This window comes from Ovis aries, chromosome X, assembly GCF_016772045.2.
Source record: "Ovis aries strain OAR_USU_Benz2616 breed Rambouillet chromosome X, ARS-UI_Ramb_v3.0, whole genome shotgun sequence".
Classification (NCBI taxonomy): domain Eukaryota; kingdom Metazoa; phylum Chordata; class Mammalia; order Artiodactyla; family Bovidae; genus Ovis; species Ovis aries.
In genome coordinates this window covers 50,811,669-50,832,840 of record NC_056080.1, presented here as the reverse complement: position 1 = coordinate 50,832,840, position 21,172 = coordinate 50,811,669, and the positions used below count along the sequence as shown (strand labels likewise).

The 21,172-nt window shown below is 45.8% G+C and overlaps 1 protein-coding gene across 1 annotated transcript; it reads left to right on the top strand.

Annotated features, from left to right (window-relative positions):
• The first annotated feature begins 3,441 nt into the window (after positions 1-3,441).
• LOC132658786 (uncharacterized) lies at positions 3,442-20,836 on the top strand. Its single transcript, XM_060407748.1, has 2 exons — positions 3,442-8,396; positions 9,823-20,836. The coding sequence occupies exon 1, from the start codon at positions 6,546-6,548 to the stop codon at positions 7,464-7,466; it is 921 nt and encodes a 306-aa protein (XP_060263731.1). The 5' UTR covers positions 3,442-6,545; the 3' UTR covers positions 7,467-8,396; positions 9,823-20,836.
• The last annotated feature ends 336 nt before the right edge of the window (positions 20,837-21,172 follow it).

Here is a 21,172-nt window from a genome sequence, read left to right as displayed (position 1 = left end):
ATAAAAAGAGTGTGGGACTGTTTTTCTTCTGCAGTTTTTTTTGAATAATTTCAAAAGTAAAAGTGATTTCTAAACAATAGAATTCTCCTGTGTTGGTACCTATTCATGGACTTTTGTTTGTTAAGAGTTTTTCTTTTTTTTCACAAATAAATAACACAGATATTTAGTAGAGAATTATCTAGTTTACTTTCAATATATTAACATTAAAAGAAAAGAGAAATAGAAAGAGCAAACCCACCAAATTGGGTTTTGACCAATATCCAGATTTAAAGTCCTGTGTCACAGCACATCTGGGGAACCAATTTGGAAAAGGCCCCAGGCAACATGTCCTCTCCGTGGGTGAGACTTCAAAGATTGCAGTTCTGGGGTCCCACCTACAGTCCCAGGAAGGGTGCAAACTGATACCTTCATCAATCTGTGATCAAATTGCAAGACTGGTTTTGTGTTAATGCTGTTTGTTTTGTCTTGTAAAAACCTCAGAATGTTGCCAAGCCTGGGACTTGGTTGGCCAGGCCCCTCCAGGGTCTCAACAATCTCAAGATGTCTCTGTTGGGAGACTTTAATCACAGTTTGAATCTCAGTACTTGTGATTAGTCTGTTCTTTTTTTCACCTATTTACTCCTAATTCAGTCTCGGGAGATTGCAGCTTTCTGTGAACGTGTCCATGTCTTCCAGGTTGTCCATTTTCTTAGCATATAGTTCCTTGTAGTCGTCTCTTACGATCCTTTGTATTTCAGTGGTGTCCATTGTAGCTTCGTTTTCATTTCTGATTTTATTGATTTGAGTCCTCTCCTTTTGTCTCTTGATGACTGTAGCTAATGTTTTATCAATTTTGTTTATCTGTTCAAAGAACCAGCTTTTAGTTCCACTGATATTTTTCCTATTGTTTCTTTGTATTTTATTTATTTCTGCTCTGAGTTTTATGATTTCTTTTCTTCAAGTAAACAGGGGTGTTGCTTGTTCTTCTTCCTCTAGCTACTTTAGGTGTAAGGTTGTTTGTTTGAGATTTTCTTGTTTCCTGAGGTAAGATTTTATTTCTATAAACTTCCCTCTTAGAACTGCTTTTGCTGCATCCCATAAGTTTTGGATTGTCATGTTTTCATTTTCATTTGTCTCTAGGTATTTTTTAATTTCCTCTTTGACTTCTTCAATGATCCATTGGTTGTTTAGTAGCATATTGTTTATCCCCCCTGTGTTTGTATTTTTTTTTACAGTTTTTTTCTTATATTTTATTTCTAATCCCACAGCATTGGGTTCAGAAAAGACTCTTGATATGAGTTCAATTTTCTTAAATTTATGTGGCTTGATTTGTGACTCAAGATACAATCTATCCTAAAGAATGTTCTATGTGCACATGAGAAGAAAGTGTATTCTGCTGCTTTTGGATGGAATGGCCTAGAAATAGCAATTAAGTACATCTGCTGTAATGAGTCATTTAGGGGCTGTGCTTCCTTCTTGATTTTCTGTCTGGATGAGCTCTTCATGGATGAAAGTGGAGTGTTAAAGTCCCCCTCTATTATTGTGTTGCTGATGTTTTCTCCTTTTATGGCTGTTTGTATATTGAGGTGCTCCTATGTTGGGTGCATATTTATTTACAATTGTGTCTTCTTCTTGGAATAATCCATTGATCATTATGTGGTGCCCTTGAATCTTGCAACAATCTTTAAAGTCTATTTTGTCTGATGTGAGTATTGCTACTCCAGGTTTCTTTAGATTTCCATTTGCATTGAATATCTTTTTCCATCCCTTCACTTTCAGTCTGTATGTGTACCTAGATTTGAAATGGGTCTCTTGTAGACAGTATTATGTGTGCTGGGCTGTGCTTTGTCGCTCAGTCGTGTCTGCCTCTTTGCGACCCCATGAACTGTACCCACACCAGGCTCCTCTGTCTATGGGGATTCTCCAGGTAAGAATACTCAAGTGGCTTGCCATGCCCTCCTCCAGGTGACCTTCCCAACCCAGGTATCGAATCCAGGTCTCCTGCATTGCAGGCAGATTCTTCACCGACTGAGCCACCAGGGAAGCCCAAGACTACTGTAATGGGTGGCCTGTCCCTTCTCCAGGGGATCGTCCCAATGCAGAAATCAAGCTGGGGTCTCATGCATTGTAGGCAGATCCTTTACCAGCTGGGCTACTAGGGAAGCCCAGACAGTATTATACATGGGTCTTCATCTTTTTTTAATCCGTTACCTTTTTCTTTTTCTTTAGGATGCAGCATTTCATCCATTTACATTTAAGTTAATTGCTGACATTTATGTTCTTATTGGCATTTAAAAAATTGTTTTGGGGTTGTTCTAAAGGTGTTTATTCCAAACTTCCTTTTGTGATTTGATGCCTATCTTTAGTGTTGTGTTTGGATCCCCTTGTCTTTTTTGTGTCTATATCTATTGTAGATGTTTGGTTATGATGAGTTTTTTGTTATAGCTGCCTATACACACACCACATACACGTGTATATACATATACACATATATATATAAACATATATATATATATCTTCCAAGGTGGTTCAGTGCTGAAGAATCCCCCTGCCAATGCAGGAGATGCAGAAGATTTTAGTTTGATTCCTGGGTTGGGAAGATTCCCCTGGAGGAGGAAGTGGAAACCACTCCAGTATTCTTGCTTGGAAAAATTCCATGGACAGAGGAGAGCTATAGTCCATGGAGTTGCAAACAGTCAGACGTGCCTGAGTGAAAGAGTATATATACACGTGTGTATATACTTGTTTAACTTTACTGGTCTCTTAATTTCAAATGCATTTTCAATATCCTGCATTTGTACTCCCATCCTCTCATAACAATGATTTACTATGTTTATCGTCTGTTTGTCTTTACTGGTGAGCTTTCCCATTCACAATTTTCTTGTTTCTAGTCCTGGCCTTTTTGTTTCTGCCTAGAGATGTTACATTAGTTAGTCTTTGTTGTAAAGCTGGTGTGGTACTGTTGAATTTTCTGAGCCTTTGCCTGTCTTTTGATTTCTCTGTTGAATCTGAAAGAAGAGCCTTGCTTGGTAGAGTATTTTTGGTTATAGGTTTTTCCCTTTCACCGCTTTAAATATATCCTGCCACTCCCTTCTGACCTGCAGAGTTTCTGCTGAGAAATCAGCTGATAATCTTATGGGGATTCCCTCTTACGTTATTTGCTACTTTTCCCTTGACCTGCTTAATATTTTCTCTTTGTTGTTAATTTTTCAGTTTTCTTAATACGTCTCAGCATTTTCCTCAGCAGTTGGAACCAGCCAACCAGCGCAAACATAGAAGAAAAAAAAAAAAATCTGTCACCGATTACCGCAATAGGCTTTGAAACCTTTTTTCAAACGGGAAGGGCGGGGGGGAAAAGGGGCAAGCGGCTCCGCGAAGCAACACTGCCCCCTGCCGACCACAGAAACCAAAATGACAGCCAAGCACGGAAGGAAATGAATCCTTCCTGCTTGGTTTTCGGGCAGAGGACTTATGTGGGATGCCCCTGAGGACCACAGAAAGGGAACCTCTCGAAGAGGCCCAGGCAAACCACCACTGGACCCTGCGAGTTCCGCTCGACCCGTCCACAGAACCACAGCGAGGCGGTCAAGAAGTCACGACGTCAGGAAGATACAGAGTTGCTGAGGGCTGGTTCTGGGCCTGCCCCGTGGAGCAGTGAGGTCAGTGCCAGTCTCCCAGTCTGAGTCCGCCGGGAGATTTCTTCCCAAAACTGTTTGGAACTCTGCGCTGAGGGACCTGATCCGTGATGTCCGGGTCCTGTCCAACCTGGCCCCAACAAGATGGTTATTTTGGGTCACTACCCTGCCCACTTCTCTGTCAGTCGACTCTGGATTAAAGTCCCTTCCTGACGCATCTTGCAGTGAGCTGAGCAACTTGTACTACATAACAGCTGATTACTTCCAGGTACTTTGCATTATAAATGTGTTATCATGTCATAATCTTGATAGAGTGGATGAGTTGCTGCGGGGGTCCAGCCCTGGTGGATCCAGGGTGATTCGAAGGTGGGGACGGAGTCGGCGTCTTTGGAAAAATACATATTTAATCACAGATATAGAGAGATTAGAAATGGATAGTGTAGTAAGAAGATCAGTGGAGAAAAAGAGGCTGAATAACTTGGATTACGTGGAATAGCATCCATGCTCCAGATGGGAATTCAGCCAGAAAAATGGGAGCAAGAAAGAAGCAACATGGGGGAATCAGTCTTTCCGGAAACTGATCTGACTTCTTTATTTTTGGGTTTGCTTATATACCTTTTGTTACACATAGGGATGAATATAGAGTCACGAGGGAGTCAGCAGTCCTGACCTTTATCAAAATCAGGTGCTTCACATAAATGTATAAAAAAAGGTCTTAGGAATATTACATCATCTTCTGGCCATGAGTGAGACCTGCTGACATTTTATGATCCTTTCTTTCTGATAACCAAAAAACTTATTTCTTCCAAGGGTGTTTTTTCTTAAACCAGGCACCACCCTCCAAATAAAGTTACATTCCTATAGGGTGAGGGTGTAGTGAGTTACAATCAAGAAAGGAATTTATTGAACCCAAGGTTAACATGATTAGTCTTAAAGGTTAATACTTATTTCTCCTATATGCTTAAAGGTTAATACTTATTTCTTCCTATATGCTAGTTATATTCATTATAAGGGTAGGGAACATGGAGATTTAGCAGCAAACATCAGCCCAATAAATGAAAATCCTTTCACCAATGCTCCCCTTAAGATCTATTTAGTCTTAAGATATGATAAAGTTACATTTTTACATAGCAAGGACACAGTGATTTATAACAAAGCACAGTGATCTATTACAAAAGAGAAAAGCCATTAACTCAAAAAGTCTAGTATTGCTAACATCAAAAACTACTGCATTTCCTTTTCTATATTCCAAATACATTGATTAATATATTCCCAGGTGCCTAAGGATATGGAGGCCTGGCGGCAGTCATTGACTCAACAAGAAGAAAAAGCCCTATGCTAATTAAGACTCTCAAAATACTCCAAAACTCTCTGTGCTGTTTATGGTTGAGAGGTAGTAAACAATCATGTGGCAGGAGTATGGATAATCTTGTCACACAAGCTAGTCTGTCAGCAGAGAGGTTTGACCTGAGACATCCTTGTCCCACCCAGAGCAGGGAATTAGCAGCAATTATTGACACAACAAATGAAGAACCCTTCACCAATATAATTCCTAACCAACCCATTATACTAATAATTTCTAACTCCCCAAAAGAATTTGCCTTTAGTAAGTCTAAAACATCTCGTGCCTCTCAGGTTGGGAGGCTATAAACAATCACATGTGGCCGGACGAACCTATACAGGTGGGCTAGATAACCTTCAGAGGAGTCCGTAAGCTGAAACACTCTGGACACGCCCAAGAATTTTTATTGCCTTGGAGCTGCACGTTTACTCCTTCTCCGAGAGAAACGGTTATGGGGGAGAGCCCCCGTAAAGTCAGAGGTGTAGGTGAGAGCATAAAACAGACTCTGGTTTTGGGGTTAGATGCTCGGGAACAGGGGGTTTCCTGAGGCTTGATCACGCCTTTGCGTATGCCAAGCCTCCTTCCTCATGACCTTTGCCATGGGCGGAGTTCCTCACGCTGGCTCCCGGCAAGTCGCTTTCTATGTACTTTCCCTCCTGCCCCCTTTCATTTAGGATCTCATTGTAATAAATTTGTTATTGTTTCTCAGTCCTGGTCGTGTCGGACTCTTGCGACCCCATGGACTGCATGCAGCACATCAGGAGGCTTCCCTGTCCTTTACCATCTCTGGGAGCTTGCTCAGACTCATGTCCACTGAGTCAGTGATGACATCCAACCATCTTGTCCTCTGTCATCCCCTTCTCCTCCTGCCATCAGTCTTTCGCAGCATTGAAGGCTGTCTTACCCTTGATCCTAGTGAGCATTTTATTTTACTATTCACTGGGGAGGAGAATGTATCCTACAAACCGGTGTGCAAACTTCAATCTGAGACTTGAGACCTGAACATAGGGACATTCTCTGAGGAACCCTGAGAACCTGGAGACCTGACTCTTCCTCTGTGTGCCACAGGTCCCAAAGGCATAAATTAGGGCAGTAATAACATCTGCTTCTTGGGTGGTGTCCAGTATTAATTACCCAGCAGGATCTTAGCTTGGCACTTGGCCCTGTCTTGTTATTATTGTCGGTGGCTCAGATGGTAAGGAGTCAGCCTGCAGTGCAGGACAGCCAGATTCAATCGCTGGGTTGGCAAGAGCCTCTGGAGAAGGAAATGGCAACCCACTCCATTATTCTTGCCTGGAGAATCCCATGGGCAGGGGAGCCTGGCTGGCTACAGTCCAAGGGGTCTTAAAGAAACAGACACATCTGAGCCACTTTCACTTCCACTTCACGTAATGATTTTCAAGTCAAAACTCACTGTCATAAAAAAGTTCTCTTTAAACATACAGGAATTCCTCAACGATCGGAAGCAAGACAAGGGTAACCACTCTGTCCACTATCATTCACTATGTCAGGTTATATTATTTTATTGTAATTTTAAGTGTCAGTGGGTCCGGCGAAAGTTCTCACAACAGGCTCTCTGAAGGGGTCAGATGCAGTTTGAACCAGCCAACCGGGACAAGCGGAAGAAAACAAACAAAACAAAACAAAAAACCAAACCAAACCAAACCAGGGGCTGCTTGTGGCAAAAGGCTTCCGGCAGCGCGAAGGGCGGAGGAAAAACCGGCCCGGCCACACTGTGGAGCAACACTGCCACCTGCAGGCCACAGAAACCAAAACGCCGCAAGCCCGGAAGAAGATTCATCGTTTCTGCTGGGTTTTCGCGCAGACTGGACAGCCTGGATGCGAAAGTTAAGGGGGATGCCCGTAAGGACCAGAGAAAGGAAGGGACTCTCTCGAAGGGGTCCGGCCAAACCACCCCCGGACAGCCAGCCGTCCGCGGAACCATAGCAACACGGGCAGGAAGTCAGGGTGTCCGGGAAGATCCGGCGCTTGGCGGGCGGGGCTGCACTCCGATTGGCTGGCTCTGGGCCTGCGCGCAGCAACCCACTGAGGCCCGTGCCCGTCTCCTGGCCCTATTCAGCTGGGGATTTCTCTGGGACCGGGTTTTGAACTCTCCAGTGAAGAACCTGACGGGTGACGTCTGGGTCCTGTCGCCCACTGCCGAAGCCCCCCACGTGCGGGAACGTTACAAGTCCCCTGTCCATTCTCCTCCCTCCCACCCCCGGCCTGTGACCGCGTCCCTCCCGTGGTACACTCACTGTTCTCTCAGGCCTCACTCTTCTGATCCGTCCTCAGTGCCCACGAGGCTCACCCGGTCACCCCGGAGACTCTCTGTCCTTAGCGATGCTCCCTTCCTCCCCACCCGAGCATCCCTCTGCCCACGGTCCCGCCCCGGGCATCAGGAAAGACCGCGCCCCTCATGGTGTCCTGGTTCCAGCATTCCTCCCTGTCATCACCCTCAACATGACGTCCTGTCCTCCAGCTCCCTCGCACTAGTGCCCGTGCACTGATGCCACAGCCTCCTGGAGACCCAGCTCACCGACCGCGCGTCCTTTCACACCATGCGCCAGGCCCCTCCTGGATGGGCTGAGCCAGGGCTGGAAGCTGTCTCCCTCAAACACACCTCTCCCCGACAAACACACCTCTTGTGCTCCTTGCACCCTCCTGCCTGCCCACTCCCTGCCTGTGTCTGAGCACCTGAGCATCGAGGAGAAAACTTTACAACTTTACAGAAGTGTTTTATCTTAAATCCATGGCCGGAGTAGACCGCTGTTCAGTTTCAGGGTCACCTAACTACACCCCTACACTACACACTCCTAACCTTCCTCCATGCTAATGACCACCAGCCCCACGCGCCAATAATTACTGGAGAATACCGAAGCAATCCGGTGGGATTTCTCAAGTTTCCCAGTCCCGATCTGCATGTTTCTGCCCTGGCACTCTGCTGCCCCCTCCAAGTCTGCTCCTGACTGCACGGAGCTGCTCACCTCTGCCCGGGATCCCATGCCTTGCACCTTCTCAGGGACTTTGCCCCTGCAGTTATCATTCCTCTCTCCTGAACCAGCACCTGCTCCCTCTACATCGGAGCATTCCACAGCACAGGGGGAAACCCACCGTCTTCCACCACCCTAGTCTGCAGCTACTGGACATTACCGGTTGCCCTGCAAAGGAAAACTGCTCAAATTCCGCTGAGAGATTCTCTCCTCAGCCCCCTTCCATGGAGCTTTTGTCCCAGTACCTCCACTGGAACTAGTCTCGTCATGGGCATCATTAATATCCATACTTCCTGATCCCACAGACACTCTTCAGTGCTCATCTTAGGCAACATCTCAGGCACCTTTGGCATATTTGACTCTTGTGTTCTTTATCCCTCTGTTTTTCTATAGATCAGGGGCGTGGGGCTTATGTGACAACAGCGTCTCCTAGATGTACTCCGCAAGGTACGCATTCTACACTATGCCCCCTTTGACCTGGATGTTGTATGGTAAGTCATGGGTCAAATGAAAGACAAGCCAAGGAAAAGAGCATCCCAGTCACTGCGGGGGAACGGCCCACAGAGGCAGTGGCAGGCAGAGGTGAGACAGCTCAGACAAGGACGGTGTGACAAGAAATGAAGAGGAACTCCAGGGAAAGGAGGATTCCACCCCATTCACACTTGGGATCCAGGGGCACACTGTACAATGACCCAACGGAGTCTTTGGGCAGAAGGGTGGCTGCAGTTTAGGAATTTCGTTTTCTGGAGCTGATCTTGGTTCCTGCTGCGGTGCAGGTGAGATCCAAGGGAGGGCTCTGCATCACCCGAGGGAGAAATGAGGAAAGGGACTGAATCCAGACGAAGCCTAAGCAGGCGATGGGCTAGGGGACCTCGCGGCTGAGGCTGAGGAGTGGACGTCCCTGCCCGGGGATGGGCTGGACGATCAGACCCAGATTCAGACGGGTCTGCAGATGCCAGCAGGGTGGCTGAGGCTCAGTCAGCCAGGGAGGACCGGGCCCACAGCAAGAGGAGGGAGACAAAAACGCAAGCTTCACCAACCCCACCCACGGGCGGTGCAGGTCCACATCACCAGGTGGAGCCAGGAGAGGAGAGCACACCCTGCGAGCACACAGCCCACTGCTCCCAATACCATGCGTCTTTGGTTCCTTTCAAGCCATGCTTCTTGAATGTATAGACACCAGGACCATCCTTATCTGGTTACCTCTCGATTCCTCCGCCATGTACCCATCCACAGAACATCCCCTTGCTAACGCCTCCCAAGAGCTCCGTGGGCCAAACCATAGTACCCAGAGCTGTATTGGCCATGGACACATTCCTTTTCCAAAACCACTTTTCCTTGGTCAGAGTCTGTGACAGCAGCCCACCCTGGCTTTCCCCCTACCTCTCAGTCCATTACTTCTAAGTCTCCTTGTCGGTCCATTTACTTTGATCCCCTCCTAAATCTTGGGCTTTGTTTTCCTCTGGTTTCCAGCCTCTGCCCTGTGCTCTTCCATTCCACACATGATCCTTGGGTGACCACGTCACCCCCCCAGAGCTTTTACCCATCTGACTTGTTTTTGTCAGTATCCCCCTGCATGTTGTTGGCTTTTCTTATCACTAAATCTATCTAGGACCTAAACTAATCCCAGCTGGGCCCCAGATTCCCCATAGGCCGAGACGTATGGGGCATTGGCACTCAGATGTCCCAGAAGCCCTGCAGGCCTGCTAGTAGCCCCAGGACAACGTTTCCTGTCTCATGGATGGGCACCGCCATCCACCCAGTTCCTTAAACCACAGTCCCGGGCATGCTGCTGGGTGTGATCTTCACTGTGCCATGACTCCCCTGGAGCTGCTCTGCAAAAGGCTGACCCGAGATCTTCCTGTTGCCACAGGTGGGGATCCGTTCCTCTCAGAGGCCCTGTTCTTGCAGACACGCTTTGAAGGTGTCTGGAGCACGGGCCATCACCCTCTTTTGGATCTCCGAGAGAACCCAGGCACTGTAATGCATTTGAGAGGTTGAAAGCCCTGTCTTTAACAAGACGATGAGTCAGGACACAGCAGTGCAAGCCCATCACTGGGGAATGTGCCAAAGAATATCTGGAAAAGATCTCTAAAGAACGTTTAGGGAGGTGGGTTTCCATGGATGTGCACCAAACAAGGGATTGCTTAACTGTATTTTTCCCAATAAGCATCCTGTTCCAATTTGGTCTTCATCTGAGCGCGGGAGTTAATTTGATAACACAGAAAACAGTTTAAAACGGCAACTGAGCACAGGCAGCAGATACGCTGACAGCTGATCCTGCTGCATCAGCATCGACAGCTACAATTCTCAGCCATCTTTAATCTTTGATGCACTATTCTGATCTGTCGAATGAAGTTATCTCCACAGTGTTTTAGAAATGTATTCAACTAACTAGGCACAAGGGATCCTGAGAAGAACTAAAATGTGCTGAGTTTCACTAACAACAGCAGGGTTTTACCTGTAACACTTTGGATTCAGGAACATGCAGCAGAGCAAGCACAAGGTCGGTTTTCAAACTAGTATTAATTTGGGCAAGTCGTCCCTTTCCTCAGCCTAAGATAGCTGTCAAGCATAGCGGGTCATGATGAAAACCTGCTTTGGGTGTAGAGAGGAGTCGCAAATTTTCGATCTTCGATTTCCTCCTGTAAGAATGGGTTCCGTTTCCACAGCTCTTCAACACGTGTTGCTGGGGAAAATGCTCAACTACGTGTTAAAGAAAGAAACTGGAAGACTTTCTAACACCATGCACAAAAATAAACTCAAAATGGATTAAAGACCTAAATGTAGGACCAGAAACTATAAAACTCATAAGAGGAATCCATAGGCAGAACACTCTCTGACATAAAGCACAGCAAGATCTTCTATGACCCACCTCCCAGAGTAATGGAAACAAAAACACAAATAAACAAAAGGGACCAAATTTAACTTAAATGCTTTTGCACAATGAAGGAAACTATAAGCAATGTGAAAAGACAGCCCTCAGAACGGGAGAAAATTATAGCAAATGAAACAACTGACAAAGAATGAATCTCCAAAATATACAAGCACGTCATGTGGCTCAATACCAGAAAAACGAACAACCCCATAAAAAGTGGACAAGAGACCTAAACAGACATTTCTCCAAAGACCTACAGATGGCTACCAAACACACGAAGAGATGCTGAACATCACTCATTATTAGAAAACTATAAATCAAAACCACAATGAAGTATCCTCTCACACATGTCAGAATGGCCATCATCAAAAAGTCTACAAACAATAAATGCTGGAGATGGTGTGGAGAAAAGGGAACCTTCTTCCACCGTTGGTGGGAATGCAAACTGGTACAGCCACAGTGGAGAACAGAGTGGAGATTCCTTAAAAAACTGCGAATAGAACAGCCACACAACCCAGCAATCCCACTGCTGGGCATACCACCCTGAGGAAACCAGAAGCGAAACAGACACATGTACCCCAATGTTCATAGCAGCGCTATTTACAATAACTAGGACAGGGAAGGGACCTAGATGTCCATCGGCAGATGAATGGATAAGGGAGTTGTGGTGCATATACACAAGGAACATTACTCAGCTATAAAAAGGAACACATTTGAATCAGTGCTAATGAGGTGGATGAACGTGGAGCCTGTTATACAGAGAGAAGTAAGTCAGAAGGAGAAAGACAAACACTTACATTAATGCCTATATATGGAATTTAGAAAGACGGTAACAATGATTCTACATGCAGGGAAACCATGGAGACAGAGACGTACAGAATACACTTTCCAACTTGGTGAAAGAAGGCGAGGGTGGGATGATTTGAGAGAATAGCAGTGAAACATATACATTACCATATGTAAAATAGATGACCAGTGCAAGTTCAATGCGTGAAGCAGGGCACCCCAAGCCGGTGCTCTGGGACAACCCAGAGGGATAGGCTGGGGAGGCAGGTGGGATGGGGGTTCACGAGGGGAGGACACATGTATACCTGCGGCCGATTCGTGTTGATATATGGCAAAAACCATCACAACATCGTATAGTAATTATTCTCTGATTAAAATAAATTAATGATTAAAACAATAAAACAGAACCCCTCTGCCAATGCAACGGGGCAGACGTTCGGTCCCTAGTCCAGGAAGATCCCACGTTCCGCAGGGCAACTAAGATGTTGTGTCACAGCTACTGAACCCACCTGCTCCGACTACTGAAGCCCTCGAGCCTAGAGTCCATGCTCCGCAACAAGAGAAGTCTCTGAAATGAGAGGCGCATGCACTGCCACTAGAGAGTAGTCCTCCTTCTCCACAACGAGAGACAGCCCTTGTGCAGCAACAAAGACTCAGTGCACCCAACTCTAAATAAGTACATAATAAGAAAGAAAACCGGGCCAATCTTACTGTATGTTCATTTGAAAAACCCAATGGTAGATACCAAAGTAGGTGCATCTCTCTATCTTCTTTGAATAATCATAGCTTGCGTGAAGCTAACAAAAATTACATCACAGGCTATATTAAAATTTTAGATCAGCTTCCCAGGCACTGCTCTTTTCTAGAGAGCTACTTTTCTCAGAGAACTGTTACTTAGGCACTTTAGTCACTGGAACTGAGGCCTCCACCACATTCCAGGGCAGAAAGCAAGAGATATTAGGAAGACACGGTTCAAATCCTGTGAGATTATGAATTGCCTGTGACCACAGGCTAGGATGAACACACATCCCAGAAAGAGTCTCTTCACATTTCAGTAACTGAAACCTGTATTTCAACCACTTAGTTCAGTTCTTTAAGGCCACTGCTGTCCCCTTAAGCAAACACTTGGTGTGAAACACTTGGAAAATGACCTTAACCCAATTCACTCCCAACCTCTTTTCACATGTCACAAGGAGTCTCTCATGATGATATTTCCCCACCTAGAAAGGCAATTTTCAGATAAAGAAAAGAATTCACACACACACACACACACCTTGTGAAGAAATACTGAGATTTTAGAAAGTGACTCACAACTAACCCATGGTTCATCGTTCTTTTCTCTCTTCTGCCTCCATCCACTCTGAGAAATGAATATTTGGCCATGCCGTCTGATTTGCCCACCAAGTTGCTCATACCACACACAGAATGCTGTTACAAGCGAGCCTATACACAAGGCATTGACATCACCCTACCTCATTTCATTCCCTGCAATCACTTGGCCCAAACGAATAACGATCTCACACCAAATTGCTGCTTAAAGCACCACCACCTCAAGTTTCCTTCGTTATCTCACATGGCGTCTGAGGCCAGGGAACAGATTTTACTTGAGATGGGTAAAGCTGGAGAGACAGCCCATTGGCCAGAGATTCTGTTCAGGAGATGATGTCTCTCAGTGTACTCTTTACGACCCCATCGACCAAGGCCCGCCAGGCTCCTCTGTCCAGGGGATTCTCCAGGTGAGAATACTGGAGTGGGTTGCCATGCCCTCCTCCAGGGAACTGTCCCGACCCATTGATTGAACCCAGGTGTCCTAATTCCCCTTCATTGCAGACAGATTCTCTACCACTGAGCCCCCGGGGAAGCCCATGACAAACCTAGACAGCATATTAAAAAGCAGAGACATCACGTTGCTGACAAAGCTCTGCAGTGTCGAAACTATGGTTTTCCAGTAGTTGTGTACAGATGTGTGAGTTGGATCATTAAAAAGGCTGAGTGATGCTTTCGAATTGTGGTGCTAGAGAGATGACCCTTTAGAATCCCTCGGAACGTAAGGAGAACAACCCGGCCAATCCTAAAGGAAATGAACTCTGAATACTCACTGGAAGGACTGATGCTGAAGCTGCAATACTTTGGCCACCTGATGTGAATAGCTGACTCATTGGAAAACACCCTAATGCTGGAAAAGATCGAAGGCAGGAGGAGAAAGGGGGAGACAGAGGGTGAGATGGTTAGATACCATCACCAACACAATGGACATTGCTTTGATCAAACTCAGGGAGATAGTGTAAGACAGAGGAGCCTGGTGTGCTGCAGTCCATGGGCTCGTTAATAGTCAGACAGGACTGAGCGACTGAACAACCACCACCACCACCACCCTACGTTTGAGCTTCCCTAAGGTCCACAGCCTCACTCTCAGCAGAGCTAAGAAGCTTCCTGTGTCTGTCAGTGGTAAAGGCTGAGACTCAATGTCTTCACACGCTCAGCAGCCCCTGCTTAGGGTTGATGACGAGTCCTTAGAACGCTCATCACTCCCTCCCAGAGCTCAGACCAGGGAGCCTTCTCACAACAGTAATGGAGCACCCTACCCTGGTACAGAATTGGGAGTTGGAGCTGTTTACCCCTCTCAGTGTGTTTTCTCCCTTTACATTCACTTCCACATTTCTTCCTTGAGTCACCGAATCCAAGTCCACTCACCCCCAACTGGTTCCTGCAACAAGCTGCACCTGCATCTCCAGCACATCTCTAGCACCACATGCACAGGGTGGGTACGTGTACCCCCTGCGCGATGTATCTTCTTTCTCCTTTCTCTTTGGAATCTCTCGACTCGCCAGATATCATAAAAAGGGCTCCAGATCTCCCACAAAGTGGGCGGTGCTGCAGAGGAGGCTGTGACTCTCACTCACAGCCTGGGTCAAAGCAGGACTGTGTTATAAGTGCCACAAGCTGCCCCACTGCATCATGGGAGCCAAAAGAGCAAAGGTCTGAAAGTCCTAACACAGACATTTCCGTGGATAGAACACCAAGTGTCTTCCTTGGGACCTGTGAGCTGTTGTTTGGTTTGGGCCTATAGCATCAGTGACCTTTTTCACAACGCTTGCAGGCTTAGCCAGCCTTCCTTCAGGACCTCTCTACTCCCCACAGCCCCCCACCTACTGTACCAAAGATATTACTTCTGACTTCAGTGCACCCATTGGGTTTTCACTTGGCAGGGATACCAACGCAACTTTTTTATGCTGAAACCTCAAGATACCTGAGAACGAGTCTTCAGAAAGTCCAGTTTTCAATTATAATAGAAAAACTGCCTATGTAACAATGAAGATACAACACATTAAAATACTAATAAAATGTTATTTGGAAATTAGCTAGAATGTCACACTTAGGAGAAAAAAACTTAGTATGTGGCCTATTGCCTTCCAGGTTTTGTTCTCTGCATTTAAGAAATTTACGAGATGGGGGAGGTAATGTCTTCATGATATCGTATCTGTGGTTCTATCTGTTCATCACTATGGTTATGCTACTTTCCATAGTGATGAGGGTGCTCCACTAATGTCAGTCAGAGGAAACACTGTTTAGACCTCGGTATGGACCAGGAACTGTTCACTGTGATGTGTGCATGTTGACATGACACCCCATGGTCTTTCACGCACCTAGGAGACGCTGTGTTCAATCCATACACAGATCCATAGTGATGTTTCATGTGGATGGAGAGGTTGATCTGCCTTTGGACCCAGAGTACACCAGACACTGCACTGTATTCCAGATTGGGGGTTAGATAACCACACCTGGCTGTTTTTCTCTGGCCTGGGCACCAATCTGACTCAGCTCTTGCCAGCTAGGTGACTTTATGCAGATTCATTCATCCATTAATGTCTGTGGGTCTCTGCTCCTCAGCTGCCCAAAGGGATGATAGCATTAAAAATGCTTACCTCAATGCCATTCTCCCCATGTTGATGTATGGCAAAACCAATACAGTATTGTAAAGTAAAAAAAAAAAAAAAAACTTACCTCACAGTGTTGCTGTGAGTACTCAAACACTTCATTATGCGTATATTTATGGAGAGCTAAGCATGGTCCAGAAGGGGAGCTCTTCTTCTTGTGTCTCTTCTGTTTCCGCTTGTACTAGTATCCCCCTGTCCCTGCCCCCACGCTTTCACCTCCCCCACCCCTACTCTGCTCTCTCTCCCCTGTACCCCTGTCCTCAGACTCTCCATCCCAAAACACAGCTGAACATCTCCTCATGATTTACCCCAGAAAATATCCATACCATCACCCTTGGATTAAACAGTCATGAATATTAGCAGAAAAAATAAGAAACACAATAAATGGGCAATGTTAAAATTATATAAGAAATAAAGTATTACTGATGAAAGTTTGACTACTATTTTCATATCTTTATCAGATTCAGATCTTCAGAATTTGATACACGAGAATTAGTCTTGATAAAACAATGGCAGAAAAGATAATGCAATGTGGTTCCTTAAATAAGACCTAACAAAATGGGGGCACACGGTGTGTTCACAGGTTGAGAAATTCAATATAATTAGGATGTCAGTAGCCCCCATACAGATCCATCAATTTCATACAATTCCAGTCTGAAATTCCAGCAGGACTTTTTTGTACATATATACTAATTGATGAGAAGATTTCTGTGGTAAGGCAAATGAATGAGAATAGCCAAATGATTCTGAAAAACAATGTTGGAGGATTAACACTAACCTGAAATATACTTTGCAGCTTCAACCAAAAGTTGTAAGCAATTAAGTGTCTATGAAGGGATGAATGGATATAGAAAACGTGATGACACCGGTCAGAACGGCCACCATCAAAAAGTCTACAAACAACAAATGCTGGATAGGTTGTGGAGGAGGGGGAACCCTGTTACACAGTTGATGGGAATGCAAACTGGTATAGCCACTACGGAGAACAGTGTGGGATTCCTTTAAAAACAGGGAATAGAACTGCCATGTGACCCAGCAATCCCACTGCTGGGCAGACACCCCAAGGAATCCAGAAGTGAAACAGACACATGTACCCCGACGTTCACTGCAGCACTGTTTACAATAGCTAGGACATGGAAGCGACCGAGATGTCCATTGGCAGACAAACAGAAAAGGGAGCTGTGGTACATATACAATGGAATATTACTCAATTTTTAAAAAGAACGCAATTGAGTCAGTTCTACTGAGGTGGATGAACCTGGAGCCTGTTATACAGAGTGAGGTAAGTCCGAAAGAGAAATACTGTATATTAACGCATATATATGGAATTTAGAAAGATGGTACCAATGACCCTACATGCAGGGCAGCAAAGGAGACACAGACGTAAAGAACAGACTCTGGGACTCAGTGGGACGAGTGGGTGGGAGGATTTGAGAGAATAGCACTGAAACATGTACATTACCATATGTAAAATAGATGACCTGTGTTAAGTTCCATGCATGACGCAGGGCACCCAAAGCCGGTACTCTGGGACAACCCCTAGGGATAGGGTAGGAAGGGAGGTGGGAGGGGGGTTCAGGATGGGGGGACATGTGAATCCCTATGGCCGATTCATGTTGATGTATGACAAAAACATCACAATATTGAAAAGTAATTATCCTCCAATTAAAATAATTTAAAAAGAGGAAATGTGGTAATACATACAATGGAATATTATTCAGTCACAAAGTCTGTCTTTTGCAACAACATGAATGGACTTCAAAGGCTTTATGCTAAGTGAAAAAGGTAAAAGAAAGAAAGACATACACTGTATGTTCTCACTTATATGCAAATTCTTAAAAAGTCAAACTTACAGAAATAAGAGTTTGGAATGGTGGTTTCCAGGCCCTGGGGAAAATGTTGAATACAGGGTACAAACTTACAGGTATGAGGTGAATAAGTTATGCGGATCCAATATATAGCATGGTGAGTATAATTAACAAAACTGGATAATACAGTGAAAGCTAAGAGGGTAGATCTGAGATGTTATTTCCTCAACAATTTTAAAAAGGATTATGTGAGGGGATAGAGTGCTAACCCTGCCATGGTAATCGTTTTGCCAAATACGTGTGTGCCAAATCATCACATTGGCATCTTAAACTTACAGCTTATATGTCAATAATATCTCAAAAAAGGTGGAAAAAATGAGTCCTGAGTGTTTCCGGTGGGAGAGCCCTCAAGCTATATTGTGTCCCTCTGACATCTCCCCATCATTCTTCAACTTTCCCTTATTACTGACATGACAAGGTGAACCAGGCTCATTTATCCTTTCCTTCCTCAGCCTGGGAGCCCATCGTTTAGTGGAGAAAGGTGTTCAGAAGCTAGGATCTGGGGACTGGTGTCATTATTGCCATTGGAATGTTGCTGTTTCCAGTAACTTGGGAATATATGTGTGTACACAATCACACACACAAACACAGAGACACACATCTATAGTTATACATCAGTCTAGCCACAATGCACACCTATCAAATACAAGAAGTTTGCATGGAAACCTTGAATTCCAGTAGAATTCCTCAGAATTTGTCCTAGTTTACTTCCTTTCCATATTGGAAATTCCCTTTTCCAAAAATGACAGACGTGGCTCTCAGCATTCTTACGTATTTGCTGAGTTGATGAATCGCAATGCAGATAAGTGATCCTTCCTCCACAAAAAGGTCCTCCTCACAATCTATGCAGAACCATCCCTTGCCCTAGACTTCCACACCTCACTCAAGCTTGAACCCATGAAGCAGTTAGCCTCCTTCCCACCCAATCCCCAGGGATATCCTTCTTTCCACCTTGGGCTCTGACTCTCCAGGCAAGGATGCCCCTTAACACATACACATGCCTTGCCTGGCAACACCTAATGGCTTTAGGACTGACTTGCTCAGTCACAAAAAAAGGGAAGGGAAAGAAAGGGTAGGGACAGGAAAAGGTCAATATGTCCTAATACAGTCAGCCAATCAACGTGAACTGGGCCAAACCCAGGCAATGTGATGAAGCCAGTTGTGTTTTTTTTTTTTTTTCCTCATTGTCCTCCAACTTCCCTTCCTGCCTCTGTCCTTTGCCCCAGTTCCTTTTTCTTCTTAAGTCCTACCCTCCATCAAGAGTACCAATGTTAGGAGGCATGATTCCCACAGTATAACTGATCTCTGCAGCTTGGCTGACATTCAGAGTGACTTCCCTGCAGACAGGACACTCAAACTCTCTCTCTCACTCATGATGGACCAGAAGGCGTCACTCCTAATTTCAGGGATAGGTAGGAGAGAAGGTGCAGGGCACATGTTGGAGCCTTCAGTCCTTCATCTGTGAAATGCGGATGATCACAAATTATGAGAGACACAGAGACAGAGGCAACCAGACCCCTTTCAAAGGGTGCTACATGCCAAACCCCATGCATCACAGGACTCCTTGACATTCAGGAGCATGCCAAGTAGGTGTCCATGCCAGGACAGTTGCATCCGTTGTTCCTTCTGCCTGGAATGCTCTTCCCTTAGATAACCCCACAGCCTGCTCCCTCACTTCTCCAGCTCTCTGATTACTTGCCAGCTTTCAGGGAGACTTTCCCTCATTACCTTGAATAAAATAATAACATCATACCTGCATATACCCTTTCCCCTGATCCAGCATTATCTTGCTTCATAGTGCCTGCCACCCTTGATTTATTTACTGACCACCAAGTCTATGAAAGGACTTCCCTGGTGGCTCAGACGGTAAAGTGTTTGTCTACAATGCAGGAGACTCAGGTTCCATCCCTGGGTCAGGAAGATCCACTGGAGGAGGAAATGGAAATCCACTCCAGTACTATCGCCTGGAAAATCCCATGGACAGAGGAGCCTGGTAGGCTACAGTCCATGGGGTTGCAAAGAGTCAGACACTTCACTTCACTTAAGTCTATGAAAGGAGACTTGGTCAGTTCTGTCCTGTCACAAACTCCTCCAATAGTGCTCAGGTATATGGCAGGTGCTCAGAAAACATTTGCTGAAGGATAGTCTAAAGCCAGGCTGTTTGCACACATCGCTAACACGCACAGGTACCCTGCAAGACGCACACTGGCCCCACTGTATTAATTACGATACATACTGAGATTCCAGGAGACAACTGATGCGCTCAACAACTCACAGTCAGCATGTCAGATTCCAGGTCTCGGAATCATGTCTGCCAGCTTCCAAACCCTCAGTTCCCAGAGACCTCACAGCCAAGAACATAAGAGGTTTTATTTCTGACACAAAGACTCCAAGCAGCTCAGATAGATACCCAGAGACACCAAAAAGAGCTCACTGAATCTCTGCACAGACAGAGCACAACTCGTCTCAGACCCTCAAACACAACTGAGACCATAACCATACACACTGTGACAAAGACCCTCCAAACAGACCAAAGTATTCCAGACAAAAACAAATGAGAGCTGCACAGATACTTCACATCATGGAGACTTGATTCCCAAACCACCGGGACACTTACCAATCTAATACAAAAACCCCTAAACAGAAAGACAGAAGTTTTAATAACTCAAGAACATCATATAACCTTTAGATAAAGTCCCCAGACAAATGGAAAACCTGCAACCTGTGCACAGATCCCCAAGCAGCTAATTTACACCCTTAGACCAACCAATCCTTAAAGCAGCTCAGAGACATCACAAGTTTGGGCACAGAATCAAAAACTCAGAGCTCTCACAATCTCAGGTGCACATGCCTACACAGAGTTCTCACACCCAGGGACTGAAATGCCAGAAAGGTCCAAAAATGCACATCCCGGAATACAGGCACACGCATCCTAGGGGCTCTGTACTATGCCTCACAAAATCCACTCAGATCAATGTCCCACCACACACAACTTCGCCCAAAGGCTCAAGGAGATCAAACGTACCCTAACAGCACCTGTGTTGTCACACAAGCGATACACAAGCCCAGGCTCCCTGACACAGGTTACTCTCCAGGGAGAGACAGCAAACTCAGAGACCTCTCCCAGGACAAGAATTGCCTCCATTTGTGCGAATAACCGTGCGCTGCCACACGATCCAGACTGAGCGAGAGCTAAACAAGACTGAAACGCCGTCACCATGCACAGCCAGCGACGGCGCCAAACCTCGCCACGAACTAGGGCAGCTATTCGACCCCTTCGGGAAAAGCAATAAAACTGCAGAAAAATTGTATATTCTACAAAGCCGCGCACGGCAACAAGCCTCTCGCCCTCAGTCCCAGCTCTGCGATACCAGCGCCTGTAACAGATGGCCAGCCAATTGGAACTGGGCAGGAGACGAAGCAGGGCGGAAGTGGCGGGACTTCCGGCCCCTACTCGCGCCCCGGAAGAGCTAATTCCGGCGATCACGCGGTGACCAATCAATGCCCAGAACGCTTTCGTGACGCCATACCCCAAACTGGCAGCCCATCTCGCTTCCTACGCATCTCCCCCTTGGATGTAACCATGTAGAAACGGAGGGGTGGAATTGGAAACCAGACGAAGACAGTTGCAGCTTAATACCGGCATCCACTCGGACTCAAATGCAGCGGGAAGATGGAATTGAGCGAATGGGGATGGACCCAGTGGTGTCATGAGTGCCTCCGCTAGGAACTCTGGTCGATGCCTGATGCGGT